This window comes from Microtus pennsylvanicus, chromosome 5 (assembly GCF_037038515.1).
Source record: "Microtus pennsylvanicus isolate mMicPen1 chromosome 5, mMicPen1.hap1, whole genome shotgun sequence".
NCBI lineage: Eukaryota > Metazoa > Chordata > Mammalia > Rodentia > Cricetidae > Microtus > Microtus pennsylvanicus.
Genome location: NC_134583.1, coordinates 119216237 through 119243219, shown reverse-complemented (window position 1 = coordinate 119243219; position 26983 = coordinate 119216237). Strand labels below are relative to the sequence as shown.

At 43.8% G+C, this 26983-nt stretch overlaps 1 protein-coding gene across 2 annotated transcripts in view; it reads right to left on the bottom strand.

The window, feature by feature from the left end:
• Window positions 1-24414, bottom strand: part of Entpd1 (ectonucleoside triphosphate diphosphohydrolase 1) — an 84599-nt gene extending 60185 nt beyond the window's left edge. Inside the window, exon 1 of one of the 2 annotated variants that reach the window (XM_075974059.1) lies at window positions 24283-24414. In XM_075974059.1, coding sequence (XP_075830174.1) covers window positions 24283-24298 — 16 coding nt within the window. In that variant the 5' untranslated portion in view covers window positions 24299-24414. Of the gene's footprint in view, window positions 1-23317; window positions 24070-24282 lie in introns of those variants that run through there. The other variant, XM_075974060.1, reaches the window with a different exon arrangement.
• Between the last annotated feature and the right edge of the window lie 2569 nt (window positions 24415-26983).

Sequence of the window (26983 nt, the reverse complement as noted above, 5' to 3'; positions counted from 1 at the left end):
TCTATCTAGTGCAGAGGGAAAACTAATTCTAACAATGGAAGGGAGGATGAAGGGAACGGGAAGGAGGTTAATGTAACTTGGAAAAGACAGAATCGTCTAGCTTAGCGAGACAACCCAGACAGGGTAAGGAGAGATTTTTAAGAGTTCAGTAGGGAGCCAGCTACTTCTGCAGGGGCATGTATGAGGGAATGACCTCCGAGGGAACAGGCCTGAGCCAGAGACCTCCACAGGAACAAGTCCATGCTAACAACCTCCACAGGAGCAGGCCCAAGTGATCTCCTCAGGAGCAGGTAAGAGGGAGCAAACTCCAAGAGAGTAGGCCCAAGCCTGCCACTTCCTCATAACCAGGCCCAAATGAGTGACCTCCACAGGAGCAGGCCCAAGTAGGCAACTTCCATGGGAGCAGGCCTGAACATTCTGCAGGTTTGTAGAGTGGCCTCCGGAAGTGCCGAGTGACCTTCATCGTGAGTAGAACCATGGCCCCGACTGTGCCACGCAGAGCAACCACTGAGCCTTGGATCCACTGGCACTTGAAAGAGTGATCACCAGACACAAATCCAATCCCACCAATCAGAGGAAAAGATGGGTAGGCAAGGTAAGAACACACTCAACACCACAAAGAGCAACACGACACCAACAAAAACTAGTGTCCCTACAAAAGCAAGACTTGAACACTCCAGTAAAAAATGACTTTAGGAGAATGATTGAGGCCCTTAAAGAAGAAATGGACTGATATGAAATCAGAGAAACATCACCTTTCACTCTAGCTACAGATAACATTAAATATCTTGGAGTATCTCTAACCAAACAAGTAGAAGACCTGTATGACAAGAACTTTAAATCTTTGAAGAAAGAAATTGAAGAAGACACCATAAAATGGAAAGATCTCCTATGCTCTTAGGTAGGTAGAATTAACATAATAAAAATGGCAATCTTACCAAATGCAGTCTATAGATTCAACACAATGCCCATCAAAATCCCGGCAAAATTCTTCACAGACCTCAAAAGAACAATACTCAACTCCATATGGAAAAGCAAAAGAATCCAGAATAGCCAAAACAATCCTGTACAATAAAAGAACTTCTGGAGGCACCACAATCCCTGACTTCAAACTCTACTATAGAGCTACAGTACTGAAAACAGCCTGGTACTGGCATAAAAACAGACAGGAGGACCAATGGAACCAAATCAAAGACCCGGATATCAATCCACACACTTACAAGTAACTGACTTTTGACAAAGAAGCAAAAAATATAAAATGAAAAAAAAGAAAGCATCTTCAACAAATGGGGCTGGCATAATTGGATATCAATATGTAGAAGAATGAAAATAGATTCCTATCTATCACCATGTACAAAACTCGAGTCCAAATGGATCAAAGACCTCAACATAAAACCAACCACACTGAACCTCATAGAAGAGAAAGTGGGAAGTACACTTGAATGCATTGGCACAGGAGACCACTTCCTAAATATAACCCCAGTAACACAGACACTGAGAGCAACAATTAATAAATGGGGCCTCCTGAGACTGAGATGCTTCTGTAAAGCAAAGGATACAGTCAACAAGACAAAACAGCAGCCTACAGAATGGGAAAAGATCTTCAACTCACATTGGACAGAGGTCTAATCTCCAAAATATACAAAGAACTCAAGAAACTTGTCATCAAAAGAAAAAATAATCCAAGCCGGGCAGTGGTGATGCATGTCTTTAATTCCAGTACTCAGGAGGCAGAGGCTGGTGGATCTCTGTAAGTTTGAAGCCAGCCTGGTCTACAAGAGCTAGTTCCAGGGCAGGCCCCAAAGCTACAGAGAAACCGTGTTTCAAAAAACAAAAACAAACAAACAAACCAAAACCCCAAATAATCCAATAACAAAAAATGGGGTACAGAGAACTCTCAACATCTGATTCCATATTGGTTGAAAGACACTTAAGGAAATGTTCAACATCCTTAACCGTTGATGACAACTTATGCTGGAGAGGATGTGGGGGAAAGGGAACACTTCTCTATTGCAGGTGGGAGTGCAATTGGGAACAGCCACCTTGGAAATCAGAAAATTAGGAAACAACCTACTTCAAGACCCAGCAACACCACTTTTGGGTATATACCCAAAGGATGCTCAATCATACTATAAGGACATGTGCCCAACTATGTTCATAGCAGCATTATTTGTCATAGCCAGAACCTGGCTAAATGCCCTCAACCAAAGAATGGATAAAGACAATGGAGTACTACACAGTGGAAAAAAATAATGGCATCTTGAAATTTGCAGGCAAATGGATGGATATAGAAAACATAATGTTGAGTGAGGTAACCCAGACCCAGAAAGACAATTATCATATGTACTCACTCATAAGTGGCGTTTAGATATAAAGCAGAAAAACCTAGCCTACAAATCACAATCCCAGAGAAGCTAGACAACAATGAGAACCCTAAGAGAAACATATATGGATCTAATCTACATGGGAAGTAGAAAAAGACAAGATCTCTTGAGTAAATTGGGAGCTTGGGGATTATGGCAGGGAATAGAAGGGGGGAGAAGGATGGTAATGGAGAAAAATATATAGTTCAATAAAATCAATTGAAGATTTAAATGCAAAAAAAAAAAGAGAATTCAGTAGATGAGTCAACTAGATCAAGAAACTAAACTGTGGCTTTGATTGGTCCATGATAAATTGTTTAGGTGGTATAAGGGTTAATTCTCATGGCCAGACTGGCTGGATTTATTGTTGCCTAGGAGACACAGATCTGCTGTATCTGTGGGGTCATTTCCAGCCCCACCCAGAACATAGATGGTTCTCGCTGCTCAATCAGAGCTCAGACTGAACAAAAGGGAAACCCTGAGCCCTCGTCTTCTTGGCCTGCTTACTGTCTGGCACCTTACACCAAACTGCTTCTCCCAGCATGCTTTCCTCACCACGACAACTGTATTCCTCTGAACTGTGAGTGAGAAAAGAGCTCTTCCTTTACCAAGTTTCTGTTCTGCTGGGTGTTCGGTCATGGTGAAGAGAAAACAGACATCTATGGTGAGAGCAAAAGTAAGAACGGATGTATTCTTTAAGATCACTAACTATAAAACAAGGGGGAGGGTATATTTGAAATAGAGGACAAGACTAAAGAAGAATGAGAAAAGATCTTCAATAGCAAAGACAAATCTACAAAAATAAAACAGTTAGAAACAGCAAACAAAGCAGAAAATGTCAGTCCCTATACCAAGAGACGCCGCATCTGTGAGAGCGGACAGAGTATGGTTCTGCTTAAGGAAGCTTTCAGAAATTATACAGAAGTAACCACAAGAAGTGTCTTCACAGAAGTGTTGAACACAAAGTCAAGGGAATACCCTAGAAAGTGTGCGTACGTGTCAGAGCACAGCTGCAACTCAGGAGGCTTTGCAGAAAGAACCCAGAGAGCGATGGGAAGAAATCAGAGAGCCGACGAGAGAAGTGTCAAGAACTGGAAGATGCGAGTCCCTGGCTGGGAGGGAACAAATGCTCCCATGCAACACACAAAGCAAGTGGATCACAGTGGAGAGAAACTAACGTGTGCCAAAACACATCACCGTAAACTGGTATAGTACCAAAGGACTAGAAGGAAAAGGACTTTCCATCCTTCCTGGAACTAGCGGGTAGGGTGGGAGCAGCGAGCGACATAAAAACACTTGGGAAGGGCTGGAGAGATAGCTCAGAGGTTAAGAGCACTGACTGCTCTTCCGGAGGTCCTGAGTTCAATTCCCAGCAACCACATGATGGCTCACAACCATCTGTAATGAGATCTGGTGCCCTCTTCTGGCCTGCAGGCATACATGGAGGCTGAACACTGTGTACATAATAAATAAATATTTTTAAAAAAACACACACATGGGAAGAAGAGCTGTAACTTGGAAATCCTAAAAGATCCGAGAGTCTCCGGTGAGTCTTCAGTGTGCCTGGTTTCGGGAGTTCCTGAAGGGGGTGCTCCACCCAGATGAGGCTGGGAACCTAGAAAGCGGAAGGGATGTTAGGACGAAAGTCAACATGGGACAGAGGCCAGCAGAGAGAGCATGACAAAAGAGCGAGCAGCTGAAACTAAACAGGACAAAAGTCTCAGAAGGGAGACTTTGAAAATGAACAGACAAGAAGAGGAGGGGGAAACACAAAACAAAATAAAAACTACCAAAAAAAGAATAAACACCTGTTAGATTACTGATCACGGAAAGTAAACCAAATGTGAATTTACCTTGGCTTAGAGAGAAAAAAACCAGCTACCAAGTAAAACGGCAAACTGAGCATGCAGAGAAACAGGGTAAAGGATACATAGGGAAGGAAACCAAAGGGGAAAACACTTGCTCAGATGCTGATGTAGGCAGGGAAAACCAGCCTACCCCAGATCTGTCCATCACTGCAGAGGGAAGGTTTGGAAGGTGAGACATTTGGCTGTCACAATGGGAAAGCAACAGCTATCTCAACAGACACCCAGCAAATGCGCATGCCAGATGACGTGGTAGGAAGGTTAAAGGCAGCAGTCCTGGACAGGATGAACCGAAGACAGGGCAGTGGTGGGAGGGGCGAGTGCAGTTCTTGTTATCACTTAGTACACTTGAGTTTAAGTTGCACTTGTATTTCTCTGAGACAAAACACTGATCTTTTTTTGTAAGAAAAAATATCTCACCCATCTATCAGAGTAAAAACTCCCAGTGCCTCTGAGTTAAGGTCCATTCTGCCCTGAAGCAGCACTAGATTGCCATGTCCCCTGGAGGAGCTGCTGTTCGGGCAGGAGACTGTTAATATCGCTGTTGCAGATCTGACTGCGGGATTGCTTAGCTGTTTTGTTTTAAATACGTGACTTTTTTTCTTTCATTGTCCGTGAACTTTTATTCTACAGATGGTAAAAGAATTAGATCCCCACTTCCGGAGCAGCTCCGCCCTTCACACATTCACATCAACATACATGGCTTCCTGTGCCAACCTACTGTTGAGTCCTGCATCTTAGTTCCTTTACTGCCTTTTTGCTTAATTCAAATCCAGATGTATTCGCTTTTAGTTTCTAGAATAGTTTTCTGAACCATATCTAGCTAAGCTCTTGATATTCTGGGATGATACTGACTCTCAGAAAGACAGATTTTGTATGTTCGTAAAATGGTAGAGGAATTACACATATAGTTGAAAATAAGGCTAATAAGCAGGCTACCGTGCTTCACAGAGTCCTTTTAAATCTGCTTATTTTTGCAGTTATTTTTGTTGTTTTTCGAGACAAGGGTTTCTTTGTGTAGCTTTTGGCTGTCCTGGAACTAGCTCTGGAGAGATCCGCCTGCCTCTGCCTCCTGAGTGCTGAGATTAAAGGCATGAACCAGCACTGCCCAGCATATCTGATTAATTTTTACTCATAAATTAATAACTTTGCAGTTAACTTTAAATGAGAACTATTTCTAAGAAGCATTTAGTATTTCTTATAGCAGAAAAAAATAATATATGCTTGTTAAAATTCAGAAGGTACAGAAAATATCAAAAAGGAAAATAAAATCGATGTAAACAATCTATTTTAATATTTCACCTTTTTAAGTCTTCCTTATGTACGTATTTGGTGTCGAGGATATTATTTCTAACCAGTAGGTCTTGCCTGTTCACTTTGGCAACCTGGTTTTCCACTTCACAATACTTCCCTTCCTCTCACAAGTTTTCTCCTGATCTCTTTGGAATATAGCTATCTGTTGGGTTATTTCCCTCTGGTCACTATTGCAGACAACATACCAAAGCACATCCTCCAGCTATGCACATACTCATGATAGCTTACTTAGACAATTTTTGTAGTAGCTATGTTTGGTCAGGATAATAACATTCTTGGTGCTCAAACTACCATTCAGAAAAGTTTAACCTATACTTTGGCCAATGTGAGGATGTTAATTTTCCTGTATCTTCAGTGGTACTGAGCATGAAAACAAACAAACAAACAAAATAAACAGCAAGAGAAGCCCTTCCCTTTGGCATGTGAAAAGAGTATCTCACCATTGCAGTTGTCTTGGTTTGCTAGTGATGGGGGATATCATATTATTCTCATAGTCTTAGCCACTGAGATCCCTCACTCATAATCCAGCTGCTGAGCTCCAGCAGGAGTCTAGTCTCATCTACCCACCCATGGTCACATGATCGGCTTGCTGGGAAACACAGTCTGTGTGCCAAACAATTAGGCAACGGTGGTAGACAAAAAGTACCATGCGTGGCTTCCCTTCTCCCAGTCATCTGGCTTGGCATGGTTGCTTCACACTTTTTTGTTAGTGGTTTGCCTGAGTCTTGCCAATTTCCTTTGCCTTGTCACTCATTATAAACACTTTAAATAATATCCGTATAGTATATCAGGATGGGTGTTTGCAAGAATCAATAAGGCAGGCACAGGCGCGCGCGCGCGCGCACACACACACACACACACACACACAGCTTGAACTGGAATGATGCTGTATGAAAATCTAACAACTAAGTAGAAAAGGGTCTACTTATGATAATCATGATATCGGGTGCATTAATTGATAGATTTTGATTTAGCAACTGATTTTAGACTCAGGAGGAAAAACAGGCCTGGTGCAGGTTGCACGATGTGTCTGTCATTCAAGGAGTGTTGTTGACATCATGGACCATCCAGAGACCTGAAGCCAACTCACAAAGAATACCCATTGTACACAGCAGCTGTTTGAGTGCTTGGGAGTCATGGCAAGTGCTTCCGGACTATACCTGGGGATAAGCTGCAGTGTTTGCCTGGATACCTTGAAAAACTGTATGCAATAGGATGACTCGTAAGAAATGTCAATCATTTAGTTTTGAATACAAAGTTATCAACTTAAGATGGTTTAGTCCATAAATGTAATATAAACAAATATTGTAAAAGAGAGGAAGGTATTGTAGGTGAGTTCAGTACTGGCCAAGCTGCCATTTCCCTCCCAGGTTTCTTAGCCATAGCAGAGTCATCAGGATGACCTGCTCTCCTGTGCAGATCATAGTGCATCTCTCAAACCTAGCCAAATGGGCAGGACTTAGTCAAGTAAACCAGGAATAGGAGAGTTGTTTCAATCGGTAAAACACATGAAAAGCCGATCTCTCTATAAGGAAGCACAGCAGTTGTGGGAGGCACGTAGGTCCTTGTGCTCATAGACAGCCACTAGAGGAACAGGGAATGTCAAACACACAAGGCTGTTTTTTCAAAGAGAAGAAAAATGTATAACCTGTTACCCACCCAGGGGGCTGGATGTGGTTAAAAGTTGGGTGACCTTTGTGATATCTGTGTGTCCAAAAGAATGTATAACCTGTTACCCACCCAGGGAGCTGGATGTGGTTAAAAGTCGGGTGACCTTTGTGATATCTGTGTGTCCAAGACAACATCGGATCCTCCTCCAGGCCCTTATTATGAGCTTGTCAGTCTACAGAATCTATCTTTATGGCAAGTGTCACCCGTACTTTACAAAGAGTTTACAAAGTCATTCATGTTTTAAGCTTTATTGTGTACAGGGAACTGAGTTATTTATCACTAGATTTTTCACCAAATTGTGCTAAGCTTAAATATGCCTGAAATAAACTACTTGGGGTCAGAATCCTGAAGCCTGAACCAACACCTACTACTGAGTCCTGTTGAACTGAACTACCTTTTTGCCTCTCACAGACATCATTCTGTTGGTCATAGTAGTTGCAAAGACCCGCACATATAGTGAAGGAGAATTTTGGAAACAAAATGAACTAGAGTCCAATAAGGCTAAAAGTCAGTCAGAGAGCAACCAGCATCATAAGTCAGCAGGTGAGAGTGTTTGCTGGGCAAACCTGATGACCTGAGTTTGATTTCCAAACTAGCTTTCAAAACCTTGAGGCCATGTACAAATCTGTAGCCCCAGCATTCCTATGCAGGACAGGAGGCAGAGACAGGAGAGTGCCTACAAGCTTGGGGGTAGGGAGCCAGGAGTACACAGTCCTGCAGAAACTATAGAAGAGGCCCTGCTTCAGCAAGGCGCAAGGAGAGTGTCTCTAACCTCTACACAAGTACATATAGCATATACGTTCACACATATATACTTAAAAATTATCAAGAAATGGTGGCGATCTTTGACTAAGGGAGAACATTCACAACCCTAAAAATATCTGTGGCAGTTTGAATAGGATTGGCCCCAATAGACTCATGCCTTTGAATGCTTGGCTCACAGGAAGTGGCACTATTAGGAGGCGTGGCCTTGTTGGAGTAAGTATGGCCTTGTTGGAGGAAGTATGTCACTGTGGGGGTAGGCTTTGAGGTCTCACATGCTCAAGTTTCCCCCAGTGTGGGACACAGTCTCCTTCTGCTACCTGTAGATCAAGATGTAGAACTCTTAGCTCCTTCTCCAGCACCATGTCTGCCTGCACACTGCCATGTCCTGTCATGACGATAATAGACTAAACCTCTGAAACTGTAAACAGCACCAATTAAATGTTTTCCTTTATGAACTGCTGTGTTTATGCTGTGCTCTTCACAATAATAGAAAACCTAACTAAGCCAATATCTGAGGACCATTTTCTCTGCCAGAAAAGAGCACCTCTGTTTATCAAGGATGCGCCATGCTCACGGATAAACTGGACTGGCTTGTTCTTCGGCTGATCCTTCTTTCACAGAAGATGTTATGATCTGGATACCCAAGAGCTGGGACTTCAGCCTGCCCAGAAGAGTTTCCATCCTAAATGATTTCACGGGGAGCTGACGACAGGAACACAAATGTTTCCAAAGGATAGCGACAGACTATCTGTAGCCAACGTGGATGTTTGTGGTTACTCAGTGCCAGGAGTTCATTTCCTCTTCCTCTGACACCAGAACTCTCAAAATTTCCTTTGCGGAAACTTGTCTACCTCCCTCTCAACCAAGTTCTTCAGATGTTACAAATTCTTCCTTAGCTCTGGTACAGAGGAAAGGGATAGAGGTGAGGAGACAGGAGAACAGCAGGACCACCTCCATGGATAATTTGTTCCCGGCACTCCACCAATGTCTTACAAAGGCCACCTAATGTCCCCCACCTCCAGTTTCACCTGAATTTGACTCATGAACAGCAGCACACCCAGCTCACCACTTCCTCATCTCGAAGCATTCTGCTTGGCTCCCCAGGTCAGCATACTCCCTTAGTTTATCTTCTTCCCTAGGCAACACACACACACACACACACACACACACACACACACACACACACGGAGGGGGAGCATGCTTCTTGAATAGTTCAAGGCTCAGTTCCCCAAACCTCTTTGCTTTTCTATCTATACCTATTTTTTGATTTTTCTCAGCTAGTCTCATTGCAACTAAATCCAGTTTCATTGAACTTAAATATTTCCTGGTAACTCAAATAATTATCTCTAGCTCAGTGCTCTCCCACAAACTCCAGATTTCTGCATGTATCTACTGGCTGGCCCTGAAGTCTAACATTAAAATAGCTGTCTATTGTGGTTTAACCGGAAAATGCCTACCCCCTACCCCGGCCCAAAACAGGATCATACGTTTGAACACTTGGTTTCCAGTAGGTGGTACCATGTTGGAAGGCAGGAGAACTTTTAAGAAGAAGGGCCTGGCTACAGGTGGTAAGTGGCTGGGGGGCAGGTACGGCCAGCCTGATTGCCCTCTGCTCCTGACCTTGTGGAGAGCTGAGTAATCTATGCCCAAAAATCCTGAACCACGCTGGTCCCAGCCACCACTCCCTCCCCATCAAGATAGCCTCTACCTCCTAAACCCTGAGCCCAAAGAAACCCTCCTTGCTTTAAGCTGCTTCTATAAGGTATTTTATCACATCCACGGGGAAAGACAATAGACTTAGACTTCACATAAACTCTTTTTATCTCTCCACCCAAACTTCTCCCATCTGTAGTCCATCTTCAGTTCAAGGACTCCGTCTCTCCAGTTCCTCAGAAGGTGCCAAGTCTTTGAAGTCAAGTTTCCGTCTCTCCCTTTCCTGTTAAATTCAACTGGGAAATTTTACAGCTTCTATCTTCAGAATAGATACAATGCAATTTTTTTCTCAATGTTTCCGCTGCTGCCATCACGACTGGGCACCTCCCCTTATCTCTGGACCGCATCACTGCAGTGATATCCTAGCAAGTCTCTCTCCAGAGTGACCCTATTAAAGCACAGACTGGGCAAGGCCACGGCGGTGCTCGGCATCTGCCGTAATGTTTCATTTCTCTGTGAATACAAGCCGAAGCCTATTCTGCGGCCCCCAAAAACCTAGACGTTCTGTCCCTGGGCTCTTATCTTACTCACCTGGAATTATGCTGGGGTCCTTGTTTCTTACGCCTTTCCCTTCCCTTTAGGATTTTATAGCTAATGGCCCCTCCGCCTGGAATGTTCATCCCAGAAACTGCCACAGGACACCCCCTCTGACCTTCCTTGCTTGTTGCGTCCCTTCTGAATACTTGTGACTGAGCACTCAGACGCTTTACTTCTCCTGCGACCCCTCCTCTGAGATATGAGCCTCATAAAAGTCAAGGGGTTTATTTTGTCTCCTGATGTCTCCTCTGCATCTAGAATAGCATTTTGCACATGCTTTGTTTAGTAAGTACAGTTTGATGAATGAATATTGGGTCATCTCCCGTAGGCTGACTTTTATCATTCAAATATTAACCAAATTCACGCTTTGTTCCGTCTAACTAGTTTCCCAGTAACACCGCTCTTCTCACATGAAGCCCTCCATTCTTACTTTCTTGATTCCTGTACTTTGGTCTCCTAATATGTGAATTCTATCCACACAGCAACATGACTAACAATTCCACCATCCTGTCACCATATTTCCTCCATGGTAAAACATACCACTAGAGGTTTTCTTCCCTTACATTTGTTTATTTTTCTGTGCTTTCCACAACTTTCATATGGAGGTCAGAGAACAACTTGCAGGGTTGGCTCTCTCTTAACCATATGAGTCCCAAGAATGAAACTCAGGTTGGCAGGTTTGATGGCAAATGCCTTTACCCATTGAGCCAGCTTGTTGGTCCTCGTTTTTCAGAGAAGAGCATTTTTAGCAGCAAGCATAAAATGCATCTTAGTTCCCAAAGCACTGGGCTGTGGGTAGGAAGGACATAGGTGAGATGCTATGAGAGAGGCTGGATGCAGTCTCACACTGGGGGAGGGATAGAGGATGCAGGACACAGGTGGGTATGCCACAAGAGAGAGGCTGGATGCAGCCTCACACTGAGCAGGACAGAGGATGCAGGAGGGTATGCCATGAGAGAGACTGCATTATAGTCTGACTATCCTTCTTGCCTTTTCTGCAGCTGTGAACTTGAACATTGGTCCCCTGATTACCAGGTCCAAACCCTCTCTTTGACTTTCTTCTACCTTTTAAGGTATTCTTACTGAGTCTTTTTTTCCTAAGCCCTTTCTCTCCTTGCTCCTTTCTTAACATGGTGCTTCCCTAGGTGTCATTTCCCAGTCTCCCGTCTTTATTCTCTGTACTACAGCCTGACTTATCCCTGCCTGTACTCCCAACCACTAACTCTCAATTGCAGCTCCTCTAGTCTCCCAGTCTCTGAGATCTACATCCAAATTCCCAGCAACCAACAGAATACCTATGCCTTACCTGATATCTTATAGGCATCTCAATTTAGCGTCCAAGGTGCTTGCTGTCTAGCCTGCAAATCTGCTCTCCCTCACCTGTCCTCAGCCTTGCTTATAGATAGTTACTGATCCAACCATCTAGCTTGTGACTCATGAGAAGTCCTCACGTCCTTCTTCCCTCCCCTCCCCGCAGGAAGCCACCTAAACTGTTACCTCTCCAACTCCGCTTCAGAAACACTGTCAAAACTGAACTCCCCTTGCCCGTTCCTCTGTCCTCGTTCTAGTGTGTGACCCCGTCACCCCTCGTTTACTGAGGTGTTACTACAGATGCCTAATGCTAACCCCCACAGCACTGCTCACTAACTGGCTGGTTCTTTCTTAGAATGTCCCTAGAGCAATTGCACAATCTTGTGACCACTGAACATGATGACAGCGTCAATATCAAGTCAAAATATTTTGTCACATTTTCCCATGGTCTTAGTAAAAATCTACCTGTGTATCCAAAAGGAAGAACGTTTTTGCAAAATGAAACAATTTTATGTAAGGATAAAGAACACGCAGTAGTGATCGCCATGTCCTTATCTGGATGGTATGGCCAGGAGCAAGTAAAGCAAGGACTCAGATGTCTACCCAGCCCTGCTACACTTGGAAACAACAGAACACATGAAGAAGGAAATACAACACAGCGTGACAGGAGGGACAAAGGAATGTCTGGGCAACCTTTGGTGCCCTGTTTCTGATTCTACCCCCTCTCCCACGACAGCATCACTGTGGGGAACGTGCTAAGCACAGGGCAGAGCTCATTGCCCAGCTCCACAGTTTTCCTCCCTGAGGAAGAAGCAAAGCAAGAACATGTCCCAGAGAGGGGTCCTTCCTGGACGTCTTGAGCCCCTGGACAACAATATTGACAGAACTCTGACAGCCTGGTCTCCATGTCTTCTGAAACATGGAAATACTCAAGATGCCTTTTGCCTTCTCTCCTGGGTCAGAAACAGCTGCCCCGCCCGGAGGATGTAGATCTCCTCCCACGTTGAGGTGAGAGTCTAGTCTTTGAGACTCCTAAACGAGATCTAAGCTGACTCCACAAGAGCTATGGGTAAACTACCCACCCTAAATCTCTCAGGCTTGCTGGAGATAAACGTCAGTGAAAGCTGTTCAAACCATTATGTTTAAAAAAAATGGGGCTGGAGAGATGGCTCATTGGTTAAGAGCACTGGCTGCTCTTCCACAGGAAGATTTGGGTTCAATTCCTAGCACCCACATGGTAACTCACAACTCTCTGGAACTCCAGTTTCAGGGAATCCAACGCCCCCTTCTGGTCTCCATAGGTACTGCAGGCATGTGTTTGCATAGGCATATACAAGGCAAAGCACCCATACACAGAAAATAATTTTAAAAAAACATTTGCAATAAAGTTGAACTATGGAGGAGAAAGTCACCTCCATCAATAAAATGACAAAAATAGGGACAAAAAGGGAAATATTTGATTTTAACTGAATAGAAGATTTTGCTATGAGAAAGAACAAACGCAGAGATTTCATGGAAGCCAAAATCAAACTGGATGCTGATACTAGTTATGGGAAACTGGATGATGTAGAGGGGAATCTTAGGAAACCACTCTTGGAGTGTTCTGAAAGTAAATAAAGAGGAAGAAGGGTAAAAAGGAAATAAAGAAATATGAAGTTCAACGGCATCTAAATAATAAGCCCTTGCAGAGTTAAGGCAAAAGGCAGGGGCAGTGACCAAAGCCCCCACTCCCTCAAGAACAGCTACATCTGGAAAGCAGCAGGGTTATCCTAGGCCACAGCTACGTTGCTGCAAACACGGTAACGCTGGGATACAGAACACGACAAACAGCTCTGGAAGAAAACCATCATCGTCCTCAGCTTCTCTATGGCTTCAGGCTTCCCGAAACACCGAGGAACTTTCCTGGGGACGTGGCAGTGAAGACTTCTGCCCTGAGGACAGCTAGTCACCCTTCCTCCTGATGATCATCTTGCTGGAAAGTTAATTTGCTGTGCTAAGAGACTAGCTCATCAGGAAAGGAGCCCAGACTAAGAGCTCAAGAATGCAGACAGCGCAGTGAGAAATGAATCAGGCTGAGCGCCAGCACACGTCTCCAGGAAGGAGTCTGCTCATTGATAGCTAAAGAGGAAAGCCATCATGCGTGACAACGAATGTCCCCAGCACTGATGCCGACAACAGGCACAGGTTAGACACTTAAGATGGAAGCTGGTGCTGTTGAGTCCTTTCTTCACGTTAAGATCAAAATTGCTCATTTCTGCTTCAATATTAAGATACATTTAAATGCAAGGTGCTTTCCTTTTCAGATTCCCATAGATTTAAAAGTAAGATATCTATCATCCATATCTTTGAAGCTGCATTCATGACAATGAATAAGCAAAGGTCCAGAGTCAAAAGGAAAAGGGAAGTAAACAAATACGGACTATTCCAATTTCTTCATCAAAACAATGTGAAAATTCATTTCAAAAGCTAGTGTTTTAAACGAGGAAATATATATATATGTGTACATTTGATAAAATGATATAGATGCACTGGAAATAAAGATGGACAGTATATATGTGCCCAAGAACTCAACAGAGTTCTGCCTGCCTTTGCCTCAGAAGTACTGCAGTTAAAAGCATGCATCTGGGGCTGGAGAAATTTCTCGGTGGTTAAGATCTGTTCTTCCAGAGGTCCTGAGTTCAATTCCCAGCAACCACATGGTAGCTCACAGCCATCTCTAGTGGGATCTGATGCCTCTTCGGGCATAAAGGCATGCATGCAGATAGAGCACCCATAGACATAAAATAAATAAATAAATCCTTTTTAAAAGCATGGCTTGGCTCCAGTTATTCTTAAAAAGGCATCAAAAGAGAGAGGAAACTTAGCAATAAATATGATAAAATGAACCTAAAACCTATGGTCTAAAAAGCAGAAAATGTTATTGAAAAAGTTAAAGATGGAGATAAAAAGAGAGCTACCACATGTTCAGGGGTAAGCAGGCTTATTTTTATGATGATTCATCCATCTATTTAAAATCCAGTACTAGGGCTGCCTTGAGTTTACTGAGAACTCTATCACCACCTGTCTTTGATAGTTTTAAAATGACAACTGTTGGGAAATATTCAATCACACTGTGAACCCCAAGCTTGCCTTTGCATTAATTAAATAAAATTAATCTTGGGTCAGGAGGCAGAGTTAGCAACTAGTTGACAGAAAGTAATTAGAGCCTCAGAGGGCATTAGGGAGAAATAGAGAGACACACTAGAAGAGTTAGGGAGGAGTTTTGAGAGGCACAGGCTCTTCTGTTTTGGCAGAGCAGAAGGATGGGCTTTGGGAAGACACCAGCAAGAACAGAAGGTTAGCTAGGTGCTGCTCAACCTCTCTGAGCTAGCAGGTTTCCACCCCAGCCTTTGAGCCTCAAGCTTTATCTATAAACAGAACAGTAGAGATTTAGTTAAAGCTACCTTTAGTGTAGCAGCAAAGCCAGTGCCTGCAGGAGCAGAATTCCCGTCAGGCTACATAGAGCCTGAGCAGCTAGGTCTCTGGTATAGAAGCAGGCTAGTAGCTATGGAGTTGCGATTGCTGGCTGAAATAGCAGTAGATTAAGGCATTGCCACTGTGCTGGAGATAAAACAACAGGCAATCTTCTCCAAACACATTTATGTTCAGCATAATGTATCATCCTTATCAGTATAATGTATAATCCTTATCAAAATATCAAGCAGCTTCTCTGCAGAAATTAACAAGATGATCCCAATACTCATTTCAAAACCCAAGGGACTCAAAACAATTTTGAAAAGGAAAATAAAGTTATAGAACTTGAACTTCTTATTGTGATGGTCCCTCCAAAATTATAGTGACCAGGACAGTCTAAAGAGAACACAGAACTGAGACTCCAGAAACAGACTTTCATGAACAGCAAATTCATTCTCAACCTATGCCAAGATAATTCACTAAAGATAGCAACACTTCTCAACAAATGATGCTGGGGCAACTGGATATTCAGAAGAGAGAGGGGGTGGAGAGAGGGGGGAGAAACAGAAAGGATCAGAAATCTAAATATCGGGATAAAAAACCAGAAAAATGTTGAGGAAAACATAGGCAACTAGAGAGATGTCTCAGCAGTTAAGGACTCAGGTTTGATTCCCAGCACACACATTGTGATTCACAACCATTAGCAAACTAGTTCCAGGGGGTCTGATGATCTCTTCTGGCCTCCACGGCTACTGCAAAAAACACACACAATAAAAGAAATTGGAAAAAAAAACACAGGTATAAATGGACTAGGCATTGCGTTCTTAGAGATGACATCAAAAACAAAGAAACAAAGAAAATATGGATAACTTTAAGATGTAAAACTTTTGTATAGCAAAAGTTATCATAAAAATGGAAAGAACTTTAGAATACAGAAAAATTTTGAAAGCCATACATCTGAACAAAAAGAATACATAAAGAATTATTGCAAATCAACAATAAAAAGTCAAACTTTTAAAAATTGGAAAACCATTTGATGTGGGGTTTTTCTCTGTATGCTGTGAATACCATTGGTTAATAAAGAAGCTGCTTTGGGACTATTGCAGCACAGAATAGGGCAAGGTGGGAATTCCAAGCAGATAGAGAAGGAGAGAGGTGGAGTCAGAGAGAAGCCAAGAAGCTGCAGCAAGAGACAGACGCTGGACGCCAGACAGAGCCTCACCAGTAGGCCAAATGGGTTAATTTAAGATATAAGTGCCATCTAGAAATATTCATAAGCTAATAATAATAATAATAAGCTTATTATTAAGTAATATTTTAATTAATACAGTTTCTGTGTGTTTATTTCAGGTCTGGGTTACTGGGAACAAACAAACAGCCTCCACCAACAACAATCCAAATAGACATTTCTCCAAACAAGATGCATGATTTCCTTGAGAACTCATGAAGAACAGCAATCAACCATCCAGAAACAAGACCCAAAGCACACCAATCACCACTCCCCACCTGTTAGGAAGGCTCTAACTAATAATAGACAACAGGTATTGGCCATGATGCAGAGATACTGGAACATCACACTCTGGGGTGTGAAACAGCACACCTACTTCAGTAAATGGTCTAGCTGTACCTCAAATGAGTAGTCATAGACACACTGGACCGAACAATGCCACTCCAGGTTTAGACTCACAGAATTAAAGTATTGTCTACACACACGTTTGTCCAGACACATGCAAAGTGGCATCCTTCACAACAAAAAAACAAATACAAAACAGTTCCCGTAGAAACCGAGTGATGCACAGACAGCTAAAGTGTGATGTGACACAGAACGTCATAGACAGGACATGGCTGGAACACACGGAGCTATGAAGAAAACTAGACTGTGTGTGCCTGGGGCCTGGGACAGGGGAGGGGTGGGGGAGCACTTAGGAAATGGGAAGTGATTATTAGTGGGTGCAGAGGCTTTGGAATGACAAAAATGTTAAAAATTGATTGTGACAATCCTCCACAATTATGGAACTATACTAGCACCCACCGCATTGTAGGCTTCAAATACAAGGATCACTGTGAACCATATCTCCAAATAATAATGAGACCAATGCCTAGAATTTGAGTCTGAACTCCACACTTTCCAATTGAGAGACAATAGTTGAATTGCTTAACTGCTCTCATTCCTCAAATATCAGCAAGAGTGAAATTAAACAGCACCGATTTCTAATGTCGTTTCAAAACTAAATTAACATCTATAAAATGATTAGAACAGCATGTGACCCAAACCCATCTGTGTGGTAACTAAAGTAACTTCATAACCATTTATTAAATACTTACCATATTAGTGTGCTAATAACGGCTGCTACCACAAATTAGCACAAACAAGACAATTTATTGTCTCAAAGTACTTGAAGTCTGGGGATAGGGAGATAGCTCAGTAGGTAAGCATGTTCGCTGTGAGAGCATGGGGACCTGAGTTCAAACCTGCAGCACCCAAGTAAACAGTCAGACATAGCTGGGAATGCCTGTCTTGAGCAGGAGAGACAGGTGGATATAGACAGCAGATTGGCCTGCCAACAAGTAAGCTTCTGGTTCAGGCAGAGACCCTGCCTTAATAAACATGGTGGACAGATTTTGAGGAAGGCACTAACATGAACTTCGGGCATCAACCTACACCCATACACGTGCAAACACATGCACACTACACACACATACACACACACTAACATGCTATCAAACGGAGTGAATGCAGGTACACTATAATTTCACATAGAGGAAAATTATAACTGGAGATAAATCACAACATAATTAAAGAGATTAAACTTATTAATATCAATTTTATATTTTTAAAAAATAAATTACATTCATAACTATTCACAGGTTTATAAAAACTCATCATGTTTACAAGGATATTTCAGATATTATAAAACTATATCTTCTAACTATTAAGAAGCAAATGAAAAATTAATAATAATCTAAACAAAAATAGGAATTATTTAAAACTTAAAACATATTACCATGGGTTAAGGAGGCAATAAAAATACAGTATCAAACTGCTTATAAACTACAAAGCTGTTTTAAAAATGTGTTGGATCTCTTCATAAAAACAGTATAAAATATTATGAAACCACTAGGAAGAGATTCCACAAAACTACTGAAAGTATGGCGGAAGATTAAATATCTTTAGGTGATGGATCACTCACAGAAATTAGATTAAAAACATAAAATGTAAACTAGTAATAAATGGGAAAAGACTGTAGACATTTGCAAAAGACTTAACATACTGTGTGAAGAGTACCAGAAAGACTCCTAGTCACTAAAAAAGTTACAAAGACTTTTAAAGTTGATACAATTAGTTTTAACCAAACATGAGCACTGTTGGGAATGCCAGAACACAGGGAGCCCCAGTGGAACAAAGGGTCCACCCCTTGGGAACTAACTTGAGCTTGGGAACCAACTTGGCTTTGGGATGGTAACTTAGCAATGGTGACAGAAAACTTCAGAAAATATTTACGGGCTTTAAACCAGTAATCCTAATTCTAGGATTCCATCCTCAGAGTGCACCCTACTTATAGGGAAGAAGTTCCTGCACAGCCGTGTATTAGGGGCATTGCAAAAGATGGAAATTGTTAAATCTACTACTGACTGTGAAATGTGCGCTACGAATGGAAAATACCTGTGATTCACGCCCTGTCTAAAGCCAGACTTTAAAACTGTACACAGCCTGGTGATCACAGCGCTATCATTTTCCTTCAAGGTAGTACTCTGGGAAAGGTGAAATGAGAGGGGCAGACCCCCAACTCTCGAGGCCCTCTCCTCACCCTAATCGGGGTTACACGGAGTTCTCACGGTAGCCACCAGACCACTGGCTTCCCCGTGGACACAGAGGAACTGTACACATACTCTGTATGAGGCCAAGAGAAACATCTCTGAAATGATGCCTTGAATTTTGACCGCAAAAAAATAATTCCTTACATTCCTTCATCTTCTACTTTCTACTCTACCTCAAGGGCATTAGTCTTCTTTTTTCTCCCATTTTGTTTTGAAATGTCATTGTTACTTATTTTCTCCTTTTATAAAGCATTTTCCTTTGCCAGGCTTGGTGACACATGCCCATATTCCAATACCAGGGGTCTGAGGCAATAGTATCCCAGGCCCCGTGTGTGTGTGCAAAAGACATTTTGTCTAGGTCAAAAACTATTACATAAAACAATAAAAATTAAAAAAAAACAAAGGAAACCCCTCTTCATGTTGATCAAGCTCTATAAATTGGTCTCTATAATTTGATAGTACAGAATCAAAAAAGTACAAGTTGTGTGCCCATCAAACAACATCTTCCTCAGCTTCACCTCTCCAACAATGGCTTCTACTCAGAATTCCCTCAATTTCCCAAACCTAAAGAAATCCCAGCATTCTTCTCTGCATCCACTTTCCTACCTTTGCAACTGGGATCCTTCCCGCAGACCATGCCCGATGTTTGAGCCCTGCGTCTCTGCAGCCCCCAGCTCCCCTGACACTCCTAGGTCTAGCACAGGATTCTGTAGGCAGCCACGCATGAACTTCAAGCCCTGCTCAAGCGAAAGTGGAGACTAAGGGAAGCTTAGGGGACCTGGGAGCCATGGGGAAATGCAGAGAAAAGTTGAGACTGGGCCTGGAGAGATGGCTCAGCTGTAAGGAGCATGTCCTTTCCTGCAGAGGACCTGCGTTCTGCTCCCAACACCAATGTCAGTGGCTCACAACTGCTGTACCTCCAGCTTCAGGTGATTCAACGTCTCTGGCCTCTATGGGCACCTGCAGTAACAAGCATATACCCACACAAACACTCATACACGTAACTAAAAGTAACAAACCTTTTAAATGCGAAAATATTTATGAGCTCTAACAGAAAGGCTTTTTGTTCTGCAGTAGATTGTGTGCTGAAAAGGCGGGCTTGTTTCTAAGTTATAGCAGACTAGAGGCTGAACATCCTGTCGTAGGGCATATATTTTTCTGAAAGTAAAAATGAATTGGCTTCCCATTATCCTGCATGGCTTGGATACTTGGTGGCTCCCCACGGCAGCTCAGAGAGTACAGGGTGAAGGAGGGGTGAGGTGGATCCATGGGTACCAAATAAACCCCCAGACTAAGAGATGACCTTCTGACACAGTCAGTCAGTGCTATGGAGGGTCAACATCACCACCTGGTCTGTGAGAGGATAGTAGGACCTCAGCATCACCCAGAACTTCTGAAGGGATCTGAATTTTATTAGCTTCAAAGATGCATTTGCGTGTTAAGGTCTAAAAACCGCCATCCCAGAAACACACATGCATGCACACACGCACACACGGACACACACAACTAAGCACATGCCTCCCCTCCCACCTTCCGACAAATTGTCAGGATGCCTGATGATTCTTCACCACAAGGAGTACTCTCAGATCTGGCCTCTCTGAAATATCTGAAGGAATAAACTCTACATGATTTCCCGCAGACCTCTCCATCACCCCGCACAGGCCGAGCCCAGCACACCTGAATTAAATTCTCCTTTGGTCATAACTACTGATGAGAATAGAGAAGCGACTATAGCACCACAGGGGAGGAAAAGACGCTTTGGCCAATTAAAAGCAATTCGAATTGCAATTGCTGCGGCCAGATGTAACTCATCACTTACTCGGTTGCTATGGAGGGAAATCATTATAAGGACATCAGTTAATGTGCAGCTGATCACTCTGTAAATGTTTACTTAATTGCATGGTTGGTCATCCCCAACTCTCTACAATTGTCAGGACTGGCCGCAACAATGGTCAAGACTCCCTGCAATTCTGCCTTCGAATCCCCAGGGTAGGAAGCAAGTAGGTCCTGCTCGGAATGTGGAAACGAGAGGGAGCTTTTCACTCCTCAGGCCAGCCTGCCGCTTTAGTAAAAAGAAAAACTCCCTGGGCGTTGTTGACTTGGGAAGGAAGGGGCTTTCTGTGGGCACTGCACTTCACTTAACCTTGTAAGGCCAGCTGAAAGCGGCGCATTGAGAAGTGTTCTGAGAAGTTATCGAAGGAGTTGTGTTCCTCACGGCACTGCCATCGGCCTGCTCTTGTGGCTCTCAGGAGGCGGGGGACTCGTTTGCTAGTTCAGGTTTTACAGACTGACCGCTTGGCCAAAAATGGTCCCTCTGCCTCTTACCAGCTGAGTGACTCTGGCTGAGTGACTTCCTTCCAATAAGGGTGACAAACATAAATCCATACCAAAGAGTTGATGAGACGAAATACATAAAACATGACAATGCCTGGCTCTTAATAATCAATGCGAGCTATTATTAGCACTCGACAGAGTCTGGCTTCCATTAGAATTGGTTTCATATGTCTCCCTTCCCTGCCACATCATGTGCAGACTGTTTATATCCCAAGGAGCTGGCACAGGTACTTACAAATGGCAGACAAACACTATTTGTCAAACGTCTTTGAAGGCATGCCAGGAAGAGGAAAAGAGGGTGCTGGGAACAAACAGTGTACATTATGATTTTACCCAGGGCCAGCCTTGGCAGTGTTTGCATTTCTTTCATTACCATAACACACTGCCTCCGACAGCAAGGGTTCTAGAAAGTGGGACTAGAGAGGCTCTATCAAGCCAGGTGTCTTGTTCAGAGTCAGTAAAGGTATGCTAGGAGAGATCCTAAAAATCTCCACTTCAGTGTCTGGCTGAGTAGGGATAGAGACTGAAGCGCATCCAGAGCTCTACTGGACAAACCGGGTGTCTTGGCATCAAGTCACATCGTCAATTAAGACCATCAACCTAGAGGTAGGGGGCATTTTGTTTTTCTGAGTATCTACCAAGAAAGTTGTTTGTGAACTGGTTAGGAGTTGTACGCATCAATCGGGGGTGGGTGAGTTGTACTACAAACTCAAAGGTCCCTTGTAAACCCTTTGGGCTCTTGAATGAACATCAACTAGAATAGCAATAGCTTATTGAGTGCCTGCTAAGAAGCTCAAGGTGCTTGTGGCTAACAAGAACTTCTAGACTTGCCTGTGAAGCCCCACCCTCTAGACGAAACTAGCATCTTCTCTGAGAGGCTAGTTACCAACTCCCAGGACTTCTTGTGGCTTATGAGCACCAAGCTGATTTGTTATAAGGACATCAGAGACCTGTTGTGGACCTCGTGTGGTGAAACTGTTAGCCCAGCCACAGGCCACGACTGTCTTGTGGCTCTTACTGAGTCAGTACCTAGGCTCAGGATTCTTGCTGAATGTCTGAGGCTACTGTGTTAGCACCACAGCTGCCTTCTGCCCTGTTGTCACGACTGAGGCCTCTCTCCCACCCCTCTGCCTGCATGAACAACAAAGTGACCATGACTTTTAAGGCTGGGGGAAAAAGGTGCGCTGGATATCATACATCCAAAGATGAATATAGAAGTTATCATTTGGGGCTGGAAAATGACACAGAGATAAGGAAAACAGGTGGGTATGATAAGTGCCATCTTAAACATTAAAGGTGAGGTATTGTAGAAACATCCAAGGCAGGTACTGATCTAGGTGAAAGTATGGGAGAGGCTTAAAGGGAGAGCAATACTCAAGAAAAATCTAGGAACAACAGCAGCAATCTGCATTCATTGCGTACACGGTCTACATTAGGAACTTCGTGTAGATCCTTCCTCCATCCTTATAACCCTCTGAGGCAGGTTTATTCTCCTCAACTCATAGGTGAGAAACTGAGGCTCAGAGTACAAATGATGGCACTGGAAGTCAAACAGAGGTGGGTTGGCTCCAGGACGAAGAAGGAAAGTGGTCAGCTATGCTTTCAAGAGGAAAGTGCCCTAGAGCAAACCCGGCAGGAGGAAATACCAGTTCCCCAGGGAACTGAAAGTGGCTGCTGAGGGCTACTTGGGGGTGGGGACGCGGGTTCAGAAGAGAAACCAGAAGTAGAGGAACCTCCTCAGATCTAGACTTTTTGACAGAGAGGTGTTTGAGTCCTGCCTCCAAGCTCAGATTCTCCCTAGGTAAAGGCCATACATAATAACAATGTCTGTCTCTCCCCTATGAAGAATTACCATTAACCAACTGAAACTGGTAGTGGAAATTTGACTGCAAAAATAGGAATTCATTCACAGACTAGAGTCCATCACTGACTCTTCCCCAGTAGCTTCAGAGATCCACAAGCCTAGAACCCAGTGATCCAGACTCTGTGTCCCAGCGAGCCCTCTGAACAGAGCGCAGCGTGGAGGAGTAGACAGTAGCCGTGCCCTGGCCCCTGCACCCATGCTTCCCAGTGCCTAAGCACAGGTGTCACTTCCTAAGTACCAGATCGGATCGCAAGGTGAGCTGCCCTCTTCGTTCCAGGAGAAACAGACGCGATAAGGATAGCACTTACCTTATATGGATGAGAGAGATGCGTAGCAGGCACGGTAAAGGGGGACACAGGTCCCAGCACAGTGTAAAGACTTAGGAAACCCACACAGCTGACTCTACTTTAATTAGGAAGAAATCTGTTTGCTATCCTCCAGTCCCCTCTGCAACCTGTGACAGAAACCTGTGAGCTTGTTAGCAGCTGGCCATGAAGTGGGTTTGCGACCCTACATTCCCCCCTTTGTTCCTGGTTCCCCAGAACTGGCAAGCAGCTGGCTCTCCGTCCTGGCAGAAAATGCCCAAAAGAGGTAAAAAGGCAGACACTGCACACCATTTGTGCAAACCAGTCTGCCCTTGTAGTTTCCTAGACAAAATCTAATGTGGTCAGTCAGATACGACCTGCTCTTTTTGGAGGATCGCTTCCTTTTCCTTCCTCCAGCCCTCTCTCCCTCGCTCGCGGGGACAAGAGCACTCCCCCACACAGCTCAAGAAGTTTGCAGTCTTTTTTACAAGGCGCACTCTAGGGTCCTGTTGTGACAGTCTCTTGCCATATTAACTAGCCTGTCCAACTCCCGGCAGAGAAGGAGCAGGAGCCTTTGCTAATGTCCCAGAAGTAAGAACGCAGGAAATTCGAACAAAACAAATCTACACGCAGAAACCAGCATCTGCTAACCAGGGACTCAAACCGAGACAAGATGACTCCGGATGAAACAGCTGCCTCTTTAGGTACTGGAGGATTGAAAAACAGTTACTTGCCGCTAAGAAGGGAAAAAAAGCAGATCTGCATACCAATTAATTATGAATATTCATCAAGAGCCAGCCTGCACCGCAGCCCGGAGCTCTGCTTCCCAAAGCTCCCTCCGCCTCGCTCAGGAGGAGTGGGAAAGTTCATTCAGGCGCTTTGCCTTTGCCTCTTTCAAGAACTTGCTCTGGAATTGGGCGGTTTTTTTTCCCCCTGAAGGGTTTGGATCAAATCAGTTCTGGTCTTACCCTTTATATCTTCCATAAGGGGCAGCTTTTTGTTTTCTTCCTCTTTCCTCGTTTGTCTTGGGTGTTTTTGTTTTTGCTGCCTCTGCTTGCTGGGGTGGCTTTCTGTGAGAGAGGTACTCACGGATCAGAGATATAACAGACCCTAGGGCTTGTGGGAGGGGCTAAATTAGCCAGCCCGGTTTCCGAAGGAACCTCTCAAAGCTTCTGTCTTTTTCATTTACTAGAAATACAGATTGGTAGAGGAGTAAGGCGGTTCATTTCCCTAGTTACTCGAAAGCTTACTGGGGTTGTAACGGGTTGTAGTTTATTTTTTCCCGGGCGTGAAGCAGTATGTGTTCAAGGCTCTTTCCTTCCCCTTCTTCTTTTATATACCCCTCACCCTCTCTGTTACAAAAAAAAAATCTGTTTTTATCTCCCTAAAAAAAATTTTTTTTTACTGCAAGGGGAAAAATAACAACAAAAGCCAAATAGTTAGAAACCTGTGCTCTTGATAGTCAAGGCCTGTGGAAGGACAGTGTGGCTATTCCTGCCAGGTGAAGCTGATCACTTCCTGATGAGCAATCCTTTCTCTTTGGAGAAGAACTCAAGCAATGCCAGCAGCTGCAGGGAAAGCCTTATTACTGTCTGGAAAGCCTCACAGAGCAAACTGCTCACCAGGTACCTCTGCCACCTCTCAAGTGACAAAAATCACCCACCTTTGCCCAGCTTTGACTGCCTACCTCCAGTCCTATAAGCATGGATAGCCACTCCCAGACTTTGCAAGGTGACCAAAATGTAGGCAAGAGGCTGACCAAATAAATTTGAAACTATCTATGAACTTGTTTTGAAATGAAGGGCTGGGCCTCAGGGAAGAAGTCACATAAACAGTTGCTCCTTTAAAGGCTGCTGCAAACAATATGTGTTAGCATTTGAGGCTTAAAGGAGACCTCGGGCATCCCATCAAACCAAGACAGCAAGAAACGAGCCACCTGCTCCTATTCACATGCCACAGAGCGTGGAGTCCAGTTTCTGCTGTTTGCCATCACGCTCCCAACCCTAGCTCCTCCCACAGTGCAGGTACTCAGTTAAACACGGGGTAATGGCGGATTTGTGAACAGCAGCAATGCAGGACCGCAGACACTGCCTTCAGAGTCCTGCCTCATGTTTGCTTTGGGTTTTGCTTTTTTCTGTATTTCTTTTATAGCAGAGAGGTCGTGTCTGAAGCTAACTATACCACAAGACATAGCTCTGCACAAAAGCCTTTACCCTGTGACCACTGAATACTGCTTTGACGGCAGGACATCCTCGTCTACACTTGCAGCCTGCTACGCTATTTTACTACAGATAATAAGGGGGCAGGGCTGACGTTTCAGTTTAGAGGTCCGTAGCCTTATACAGGGCAGTGCCTGCCACACAGCATGTGCTCAGGGAATTCTGGGTACTTAGCTAAATCTAGAACTGTATCACAAGACTTTCTGTGTCTTTCTGTGCATAACTACAGGATTTTGCATTTAGAAGAGCAATTAATTACACTAAATGAAAAATCTAATGAATGCCTTCTCTAGGGCCAGTTCAACCTACGTTTCTAATAATGAATATTGGTTTGACGTTTGTCCTGTAAGAGTAACATTGTTTTAAAGTGGCATAATGGGATATTTGCAAATATCAGTCATCTTTGAGACTTTGTGATCGCATGCGTACCGCTACTATTTAGGGGACAATTAAAAAAAAACAGAATACATACAAAATAATCTGTGTACTCCAGGATGGAGACTGAACTACCAATGCAAGAGAGAGAGGGGGCGTGATTAATGGAAGGCCCAGAGCGAAGAAAGGGTCAGGAACTCACCCAAACCTAACATTGAACCCTCCACTGAGGCTACCAGGTCACAGTGATCTATTGAAAACAAAATCAAAGCCAGTTGGTGGTGATGTACGCCTTTAATCCTAGGACTCGAGACAGAGGCAAGGCAGATCTCTTGGGATTTGAGGCCAGCCTGGTCTACAGCGTGAGTTCCAAGACAGCCAGGGCTACAACAGAGAAACCCTGTCTCGAAAAGTCAATCAGTCAATCAATCAATCAAAATGAAAAATTAAAATTCGGGTCCCACTTCTTAAAAATCTGATTCCTTCTCTTTCAGTCTCTTTGGCTTGGTCAGCAGTGGATGGGGCTGGGTCGAGAAGAGAAATCTAATATCCGACTTCTGATTCAGCCAGGAGAGGCGAAATCTCATCAGTTACCAGCTCTCCCTAAAAATGTGGTGAAGTTCCGGACTGGTGAGAGGGCTCAGTGGATAATAGAGCTTGCTGCCAAGACTGAGAGCCTGCGTTGCGTTCAGTCCTCAGCATCCTCTGTGGAAGGAGAGAACAGACTCTCGCAAACTCTCCTCTGACCGCAACACATGCTCCCCCCCACACACACACCCTTCTCCCACCCTCCCACACAGAATTTGTTCTTAAAAACTAAAGTCCACCTGAAGTGAACACATAGTAATGGAAGTAGCCTTGGCACCCAGCTCATCGTACAGAAAGCGCCTGCCAGCCACTAACGATTTTGACGGTAGTTTGCTCTGTGTTGTAATTGTCTTGCTCAGCTCCTTGGTATCAGCAAAGCATGGTAGGCAAGCATGTTATCTCACATGCGAGGAGCAGCAGCTTACAGGAGAGATGGCAGGGATCAAAGTGCTGTGTAAAGGCCTGAAAATTGCTTTAAAATTCAGTG